A 10,272-nucleotide genomic window follows, 5' to 3' on the forward strand; every position below is an offset into this window, starting at 1 on the left:
AATTTAAGACCATGTCTTATATATGAATATCATCTCATCGGAACCTTACAAAACTTTTGAACATCATCTTATCTGTAGCTTGAAATATCACATTAAACTTTGTACATTGAACTTCTAATCATTATCTTTTTTGAAGCTTGTTATATGAGATTTGGCTTATGGGTATCATCTCATCTTATTCTTGAAAAGATAAAACTTAACTTGTAAGCAACATCTCATTTGGAGCTCATAAGACCATAACTGATTTGTGAGCATCATCTCGTGCGAAGCTTGAAAGACTATAACTAACTTGTGAGCATCTTCTTGTGTGGAACTTGAAAGACCATAACTGATTTGTGAACATCATCTCGTTTATAGTTTGATGGATAGAGCTTAGTTCTAAGCATTACTGTGACAGCCCTCGTTCCCGGGAGAATAGGAAACGTGCTACTTAATGGGATTTCTAGACTTTGCTCGGATAAAATAGGTGATATGTCCTTAGATTTGGGTGACACATTCATAATAAAGGAATTTCGTAATTGAAGGATAATAAATATGACAACTTAGATAGAAATTCTCCCAACCAGGATCAAAAGTTCGGAGGTCTGAGACAAAAAGATAACATTTAGTACTAAGCAAATAATATATGAGAGGAATAATCGCTAGGAAAGCGATAACATCAGGAGTTCATATATATAAAAAAAAATTAATCTCAAATAATATCCATCTTAGTGAATACTATGGCAGCGGAAATTATTCTTGACATTCATTTGGGAATACAGCAACACCCTCCCTCAGCTTCGCACGACACCATCTGCCGCTCAACCTGCAAAAGGTTTTGAAAACAATTGCAGGGCTGAGTACTAGTATACTCAGTGGGTTTAGCCATTTGAAAACATTTGAAAAATCCGTTTAAAAGAATAATCCATGCTATGAACAGTATAACATATAAATATTTGAAAGCATTCTATGCATACATAAAATAAATTGTGGATCCATTTTCAGTCTTCTCTCTACTGGTGCTTCACCTATTATGTGAACTTGTGGGAGCAGCCCACAGAGGTCCACTACCATGCATGTTTCAGAAATGGGAGCAGCCCAAGTCTGACAGTCTGAGGCAAGTGGGAGCAGCCCACAATACCCCCTTGTGTGTACACAATCCTAACCAGGGCGATCCAATCGCTACGCCGGCTAGGACCCGATCGTTAGAGAACATAGGAGCACTTTAAACAATAGAGAGATAAAAACATTTTAACATGGACATTCATTTGCATTTGCATAAAACAAGTAGAGCTTAATAACTCAAAACATACATTGGAAAATAAAAACCCACCTCGATAGAACAAGCCTGTAGATAAAAGATGTACAATTCTCTTCTTGTAAAAGCAAAGCTAATTCCTTCTCTCAAGTGGACCTACAAGACAATCTAATCTTAATAGGTCTCAAAATATCGCATGAGCTAACGATTCTACAAAGCTGCTAAATCTTAATATTCTGCGCCCGGATTTTCAAAACTCAATTGAAAATCTAAAAAAATCGAAATTATCAAAATACTTTTATTGCATTATTCACTATGCAAATTCATATCATATCTCAAGATCACATAAAGTAAATAATTATACACATAAGAATAATCAATCAAACTCAAATTATAGAGTCTAATTAATCAGACCATTAAATCATTATTAAAAATTAATCAACTGGTTGAGGACTCGACTAAATAATTTAAGCAAAGCCTGAGTTAAAGAATGTAAATCAGCCCAACATCTTAACAAACATACAGCCCAACTCTTTAAGAAAATAAGGCCCAACTTGAATTAAAAGTATAGGCCCAAAAATAATAAACAAACAAGCCCAAAATTTCATAAGTCAACCCCTCCTTATCTCTCCTTCTCTACGCCTCCTCTCCCTCTCCCTCTCACCACCAGAACACATCCCCTTCTCCTCCTCTCTCCGCCATCTCTATCTCACCAGTCGCCTCGCCACTTCTCCATCGCCGGCGACAACAGCGATGTCGCCGTCGCGCCTCACTCTCCCCCCTCTCCGTTCTCCCCATCTTGCTTCTCTCTCTCTCTCTCTCAAATAGGAAATCCCCAAAATCTGCAAATCTACCCTTCCCATCTCTCTTTTTCTCGGTTGGACGGTCAACGGCGAAGGACCACCACCGCCGCCGCCAACCTCCTCCTACTCACCCTCTCAGCCTCATCTCCCCCTTCCCTCCGATTCCACAGAACCCAAATGTAAGAAGCTCCCAAAATCCCTAACCCTTTCCTTCGATTTCAAGGGAGAGGCAGTCGGAGCATCGCCTTGCCGTCGCGGCACAGCAGCAGCGTCGCTCGGCCACCTTCTCTCCCGATCGACGAACGGACGGCGCCAATAGGCAACCGCCGCCGCGATTCATCACCACCATCTCCGATTCTCCCTAAATCGCCTCTTCCTCCCCTTTGAATTTCGGCCAGCAGCTCGAAATACCGCCGCCGCCGCCGACTCTATCCCGCGATGACAGCCACGCCGGCGACAACAGCAGTAACCGCGCCGCCGCGGTGACCACAGCAGCACCGCTGCCTTCGCTCCCCCCCTGCCCTGACTCGCCTCGACTCGACTCCCACATCAACAACACATAGCGAAAGATTAAAGAAAATACATGTAAGGCTCAATTAATCCATAGACATTCTGTAAACTTGTTTTCTTTTTCATGTGCAGTTTCTGTAACAACCATATGTACATCAAAAATACAAGATATGATCTTTCATGTATGCTATTCATCTTATATGTGTGGTATATGAACATGATTGTTTGTTGAGAAGAAGTGTACTGAGCAAACCTTAATGAGTTCTGGTATGAAGTAAATTTTGCAGGGCTGCGATTTTGAGCTGTTATTGATGGCAAAAGAGGATTTGTAGATGTAATTGAAATTGTGTTGAGGCTGTAAAGAATTTAGTGGAGGAAATCTGTAGTTTGGTGTCAAACTGAAACAAGTATGGAGAGGATTTTTATGGGAGAAGACTGGGGACGTGGAACTACCCCCTATCATGCATTAAAACTAATTGATAACAATGTAATGTGTCAATTCTACTGCCCCAAAAATTGATTAAAAACTCATGCAAAAACACACATATATCTATATATATACATGTTCGGTCCACTTAATGAGAAAGTGGGCTTCTTAAAATAAGAGACCCTTTGCAAATTGTTTACAAAGTCCAAAATCAAAATAATTTAATGAGATATAAAATATAAGCACATTGCCTTCAAATAATTTGATAAAATCAATTATTAAAAGGAATACTTTTTCGAAAAGAACTATAATAATTTATCCGGGCGAGAATCTACTTATTCTAAGTTCAAGTATTCTCGTGAAATCCTATTAAGAAGAAATCGGGGTATTACAACCCTCCCCCGTTAAAAAAAATTTCGTCCTCGAAATTTGAAATTGCTCGGCTAGCAAACTTGACTTCTAGTTTGCACATACTTTTCTTGTCGTTCATAGTGATTCATTAAAGGCAGAATAAATCTGCTTGCCCCATAAAGTTCGATCTTTCGATCGAATATCCCCTTCAATTTCTTCTTATTTCGTAAATCCAAAATAGGACCAACTTGTCATGCTTGCTTATCATTTCTATATATCATCTTGAAAACTTCCACCACCATACCATTCACATGCATGGAGAGATATAAAAGTATGAAGCTCTTCATGTTAAAATAGATACGTCAATTTACGACAATTGTACCTTCTAAATCTTCAAGTGCTTGAGCCGCTTGCTGCTGGTTAAGAGCATAAGCCCTAGCACGTGCAGGTTGTCTCTGATTTGGTCGTTCATTACCAATTGGTACTTGATTCTGCCTTTGAGGGACAAAGTTCTGAGGTTGTGAAATTCCCATATTTCCATTATTGTTTGGGCAGTCTCTGGCGAAATGCCCTGGTTGCTTGCACCTAAAGCAATCATTGGAGCCTATCTTGCATTCACCATAGTGATTTTTCTGACATGTTGGACATAAAGGCTTTCCTTCAGCCTGTCCTTGTTGTTGCTGAGTTCCTCTCCATGGTTGCTTCATTTTTCCTGGGTTTCCTTCATTTCCGCCTTCCCATTTACGTTTCATTTTTCCATAGTTTTGGGTCTGTGCTTGTGCTGACACATTCTCTTTTTCCTTTGGTAGTATTGCTTCGATGTTTAAGGCCCTGCTCAACGATTGAGCATACGTCAATGTTCCCTGACTTGCTAGTGGAACGGCTATCTCGAGCCGCAGACCTTGACGAAACTTTTCTGCACATTTCTCGTCTGTGTCAACTAGATGCGGAGCATATCGCGAAAGCTGGTTAAACATTCGGTCGTACTCAGTGACTGTCATATTTCCCTGTCTTAAATTCCAAAACTCATCCTGTTTCTTCTTCCTATAGCATCCAGGGATATACTTTTCATACAATCTTTCCTTAAAATCGTTCCACGTATACGCCTCCCATTGCTCAGGGGTCAAGGTTCGTCGCACCGATTCCCACCAGAATTCAGCCTCATCAACAAGTTGGAAAATTGCGCATGTTAGTTTCTCCCTATCCCCACAGCCAACATGGTTGAGTATCCTTTCAGTAGCTCTTACCCATCTCTCGGCATCCAGAGGATCACCGAGGCCATCAAAAGTTGGTGGATTATGCTTGCGAAACCTTTCTTCCACACTACGCTCTGGTATAATTCGTGGCACATGTTCTTCAGGGTTAGGCCCTCTTCCTCTTTCTCCAGCCATTCTGCATTCAATTAATAATGTTGGACTCCTTCTTCATTCTTTCTAATAAAAAAAAAACTGTGATACTGGTGACATAAGGATCCTTCTATTGTCTGAAACGATCGTTGGCTGTCTACAAGTCATCCTTTCATGTATCGTGCTTTGATATTCTAACTTTTGTATTCCGACTTTCTATGCCTTATTCTTCTATGTTCTACGCTTCTACCGTTCTATACTTTCTATGTTCTGTCATTCTATGTTCAGTGCTTTCATTGTATAGTCCTTTCTATTCTTAATCTGTTCATGTCTTCTAAAATCCGTTGGTCATAAAAATAGAAATCTAAAGACATCCTTCATCAGTTCACTAAGCGACTATAGTCTGTCATCATATCCTTTCTAGGTTCACATGTAATAACATGCAGTGGTTGAATCATCTCATGGTAATAAATTGCATATTAATCATTTATGCAACATTTCCTCATTTCAAAATAAGTCGGGCACATACTTTTGTATGATAAAATATTTCAATCTCAAATTCATGATCATATATGCATGTCTAGTCTCAATAAATGTTAAGGTTCCATACATGTTGCGTTTCAGTGTACGGACGTCTCCATACATGATCCGCTTCAGTGTATGTTCAGTCACAATTCATATCAATGCATTCAATCACAAAACACATCCATTCTTATTGCATGTTCAGTCTCAATACGTATATTCTGTCTCAATGCATGTTCAGTCTCAGTGCGTTTATAGTTTCAATACATGCTGTGTTTCAATGCATGTTCAGTCTCAATACATGTTCCGTCTCAACGCATGTTTTGTCTCAGTGCATGTTCAGTCTCAATGCGTGTCCCGTCTCTATGCATGTTCAGTCTCAATACATGTTCCGTCTCAATGCATGTTCAATCATAATGCATGTTCTATCTCAGTGCATATTCAATCTTAACATGTTTTATAACATATTCATTTGGTGCATGCATTTCAGTAAACATTTTGAAAACATGATTAACATACCTTGGTTGAGGGCAGTGTGACGACGAGCTGAGGGTTGCTGTATAAACTTTTAGAAGTCTAGAGATGCTATCCTAGACTCAACATCAATGAACTTGCGGTCTCAGAGCCAAGAACTTTCGCTCTGATACCATCTGTGACAGCCCTCGTTCCCGGGAGAATAGGAAACGTGCTACTTAATGGGATTTCTAGACTTTGCTCGGATAAAATAGGTGATATGTCCTTAGATTTGGGTGACACATTCATAATAAAGGAATTTCGTAATTGAAGGATAATAAATATGACAACTTAGATAGAAATTCTCCCAACCAGGATCAAAAGTTCGGAGGTCTGAGACAAAAAGATAACATTTAGTACTAAGCAAATAATATATGAGAGGAATAATCGCTAGGAAAGCGATAACATCAGGAGTTCATATATATAAAAAAAAATTAATCTCAAATAATATCCATCTTAGTGAATACTATGGCAGCGGAAATTATTCTTGACATTCATTTGGGAATACAGCAACACCCTCCCTCAGCTTCGCACGACACCATCTGCCGCTCAACCTGCAAAAGGTTTTGAAAACAATTGCAGGGCTGAGTACTAGTATACTCAGTGGGTTTAGCCATTTGAAAACATTTGAAAAATCCGTTTAAAAGAATAATCCATGCTATGAACAGTATAACATATAAATATTTGAAAGCATTCTATGCATACATAAAATAAATTGTGGATCCATTTTCAGTCTTCTCTCTACTGGTGCTTCACCTATTATGTGAACTTGTGGGAGCAGCCCACAGAGGTCCACTACCATGCATGTTTCAGAAATGGGAGCAGCCCAAGTCTGACAGTCTGAGGCAAGTGGGAGCAGCCCACAATACCCCCTTGTGTGTACACAATCCTAACCAGGGCGATCCAATCGCTACGCCGGCTAGGACCCGATCGTTAGAGAACATAGGAGCACTTTAAACAATAGAGAGATAAAAACATTTTAACATGGACATTCATTTGCATTTGCATAAAACAAGTAGAGCTTAATAACTCAAAACATACATTGGAAAATAAAAACCCACCTCGATAGAACAAGCCTGTAGATAAAAGATGTACAATTCTCTTCTTGTAAAAGCAAAGCTAATTCCTTCTCTCAAGTGGACCTACAAGACAATCTAATCTTAATAGGTCTCAAAATATCGCATGAGCTAACGATTCTACAAAGCTGCTAAATCTTAATATTCTGCGCCCGGATTTTCAAAACTCAATTGAAAATCTAAAAAAATCGAAATTATCAAAATACTTTTATTGCATTATTCACTATGCAAATTCATATCATATCTCAAGATCACATAAAGTAAATAATTATACACATAAGAATAATCAATCAAACTCAAATTATAGAGTCTAATTAATCAGACCATTAAATCATTATTAAAAATTAATCAACTGGTTGAGGACTCGACTAAATAATTTAAGCAAAGCCTGAGTTAAAGAATGTAAATCAGCCCAACATCTTAACAAACATACAGCCCAACTCTTTAAGAAAATAAGGCCCAACTTGAATTAAAAGTATAGGCCCAAAAATAATAAACAAACAAGCCCAAAATTTCATAAGTCAACCCCTCCTTATCTCTCCTTCTCTACGCCTCCTCTCCCTCTCCCTCTCACCACCAGAACACATCCCCTTCTCCTCCTCTCTCCGCCATCTCTATCTCACCAGTCGCCTCGCCACTTCTCCATCGCCGGCGACAACAGCGATGTCGCCGTCGCGCCTCACTCTCCCCCCTCTCCGTTCTCCCCATCTTGCTTCTCTCTCTCTCTCTCTCAAATAGGAAATCCCCAAAATCTGCAAATCTACCCTTCCCATCTCTCTTTTTCTCGGTTGGACGGTCAACGGCGAAGGACCACCACCGCCGCCGCCAACCTCCTCCTACTCACCCTCTCAGCCTCATCTCCCCCTTCCCTCCGATTCCACAGAACCCAAATGTAAGAAGCTCCCAAAATCCCTAACCCTTTCCTTCGATTTCAAGGGAGAGGCAGTCGGAGCATCGCCTTGCCGTCGCGGCACAGCAGCAGCGTCGCTCGGCCACCTTCTCTCCCGATCGACGAACGGACGGCGCCAATAGGCAACCGCCGCCGCGATTCATCACCACCATCTCCGATTCTCCCTAAATCGCCTCTTCCTCCCCTTTGAATTTCGGCCAGCAGCTCGAAATACCGCCGCCGCCGCCGACTCTATCCCGCGATGACAGCCACGCCGGCGACAACAGCAGTAACCGCGCCGCCGCGGTGACCACAGCAGCACCGCTGCCTTCGCTCCCCCCCTGCCCTGACTCGCCTCGACTCGACTCCCACATCAACAACACATAGCGAAAGATTAAAGAAAATACATGTAAGGCTCAATTAATCCATAGACATTCTGTAAACTTGTTTTCTTTTTCATGTGCAGTTTCTGTAACAACCATATGTACATCAAAAATACAAGATATGATCTTTCATGTATGCTATTCATCTTATATGTGTGGTATATGAACATGATTGTTTGTTGAGAAGAAGTGTACTGAGCAAACCTTAATGAGTTCTGGTATGAAGTAAATTTTGCAGGGCTGCGATTTTGAGCTGTTATTGATGGCAAAAGAGGATTTGTAGATGTAATTGAAATTGTGTTGAGGCTGTAAAGAATTTAGTGGAGGAAATCTGTAGTTTGGTGTCAAACTGAAACAAGTATGGAGAGGATTTTTATGGGAGAAGACTGGGGACGTGGAACTACCCCCTATCATGCATTAAAACTAATTGATAACAATGTAATGTGTCAATTCTACTGCCCCAAAAATTGATTAAAAACTCATGCAAAAACACACATATATCTATATATATACATGTTCGGTCCACTTAATGAGAAAGTGGGCTTCTTAAAATAAGAGACCCTTTGCAAATTGTTTACAAAGTCCAAAATCAAAATAATTTAATGAGATATAAAATATAAGCACATTGCCTTCAAATAATTTGATAAAATCAATTATTAAAAGGAATACTTTTTCGAAAAGAACTATAATAATTTATCCGGGCGAGAATCTACTTATTCTAAGTTCAAGTATTCTCGTGAAATCCTATTAAGAAGAAATCGGGGTATTACAATTACTCACTTGGAGCTTGAAAGGTTGGAGCTGAGTGCTAACCATTATCTTATTTAAAGCTTCAAAGGCCGAAATTAAGTTGTGAACATCATTTTGTTTGGAACTTGACAAACTATATCTAATTTGTGAGCATCATATTGTTAGAAGCCAAAATACTTGTAAGACTATAACTGACTTGTAAGCATCATCTCGTGTAGAACTTGAAAGACTATATAATTGACTTGTAAGCATCATCTCGTTCATAGTTTGATATAGATTGAAGCTGAGTTCTAAGCATCAGTCATTTGGAGCTTGAAGGACCGCAGATGAGTACTAAGAATTATCTTATTTGAATCTTAAATGACCAAAATTTAGTTATAAACATCATCTCCTTTGGAGTTTGACAAAGCACTTATAACTTATGAGCATTATATTGTTTGGAGTCAAAATTGAGTTTTGAGTACATCTCAAATGAAGCTTGATAGACCATCTATGATTTTTTAACATTATCTTTCAACCGGAGTTTGAAAGATCAAAAGTGAATTTTAAGAATCATCTTGTTTAGAGCTATACAAAAACATATACCAAGCGAAAATGCTTATAAATAAATTAATCAATTTGTATTATCACTAATTTAGTACAATTGACAATTTTCTACGTTGAATAAATAAAAAACTTATGCAGACATATCAAGATAAATTAGTTTTAAATATATTAAGCCAAAATTACTATATTTTAGTTTATTTATATAAATGTTAGTGATTAGAAAATCATCTTATGTTTAACGCACAATTATAATTTTCAGCTTTCTCAATGTTAATATTGTTGTAAACTCGTCATTTTTTAAAATTGAATTAGATAACTAAAAATTTAGAGTTTTCACATCTACGCCAAACTACATTTTCCTTAAACATATATCAAATAATTGAATTTTTCAATCCGATTATTAATTAATCCAATCAAACTAAGTAGCATATTTAGTTTTTAAAAATTCAATAGTAATAATGTACTATAGTTGGTTGATTTAATATTATAGGAAATAGCAAAGCTAAATTATTTGATCTTTTTTAAATATAACTATTTAACAAATATAAATAACATATGAAAAATGCAATGTATTACGTCATTATTTTAATATATCAACTCACATTATTCATTAAATATAATTATAGCCAAAGTAATATTAGATAAATTGAATTAATTTTTAATATGAATATAACTATTTATTTGAAAAACTGAAAGTTAATTGACGAAATTAAATTGGCGTTGCAAATATATAAAAGATGAGATACCACATACAAATATTATATAGGTTGTAGTCAATATGAACTTGCGAATAAATAGGTACCAATGTCATAAGACATGTGGAGTATGATGAAAGAAATGATTACATTTCAATTTCGCACCTCCAATACGCCGATGACACGGTCTTCTTGATGGAGGATGATGAAAGAAATGCAGTGGC

At 38.1% G+C, this 10,272-nt stretch overlaps 1 protein-coding gene across 6 annotated transcripts; it reads right to left on the minus strand.

Annotated features, from left to right (window-relative positions):
• Positions 1 to 518: 518 nt before the first annotated feature.
• On the minus strand, positions 519 to 8,801 carry LOC131013631 (uncharacterized). Of its 6 annotated transcripts, XR_009097757.1 has the most exons (5): positions 8,262 to 8,788; positions 6,771 to 6,851; positions 2,804 to 6,263; positions 1,313 to 1,393; positions 519 to 805 (listed from the first exon to the last, which is right to left on the minus strand). XR_009097757.1 is itself a non-coding variant. In XM_057941761.1 (4 exons), the coding sequence occupies exons 3-4, from the start codon at positions 4,717 to 4,719 to the stop codon at positions 801 to 803; spliced, it is 1,014 nt and encodes a 337-aa protein (XP_057797744.1). In that variant the 5' UTR covers positions 4,720 to 6,263; positions 6,771 to 6,851; positions 8,262 to 8,788; the 3' UTR covers positions 519 to 800. The 6 variants fall into 6 exon arrangements, 2 of the variants coding, with proteins under 2 accessions (XP_057797744.1, XP_057797743.1); XR_009097759.1 differs by lacking the exon at positions 6,771 to 6,851 and having other exon boundaries at positions 8,262 to 8,801; XR_009097758.1 differs by lacking the exon at positions 1,313 to 1,393.
• Between the last annotated feature and the right edge of the window lie 1,471 nt (positions 8,802 to 10,272).

Source organism: Salvia miltiorrhiza, chromosome 2 (genome assembly GCF_028751815.1).
Source record: "Salvia miltiorrhiza cultivar Shanhuang (shh) chromosome 2, IMPLAD_Smil_shh, whole genome shotgun sequence".
Lineage (NCBI taxonomy): Eukaryota > Viridiplantae > Streptophyta > Magnoliopsida > Lamiales > Lamiaceae > Salvia > Salvia miltiorrhiza.

Excerpts from the sequence above, each read along its gene's own strand:
- LOC131013631 (XM_057941760.1), bottom strand. The coding sequence starts at position 4,719 with ATGGCTGGAGAAAGAGGAAGAGGGCCTAACCCTGAAGAACATGTGCCA.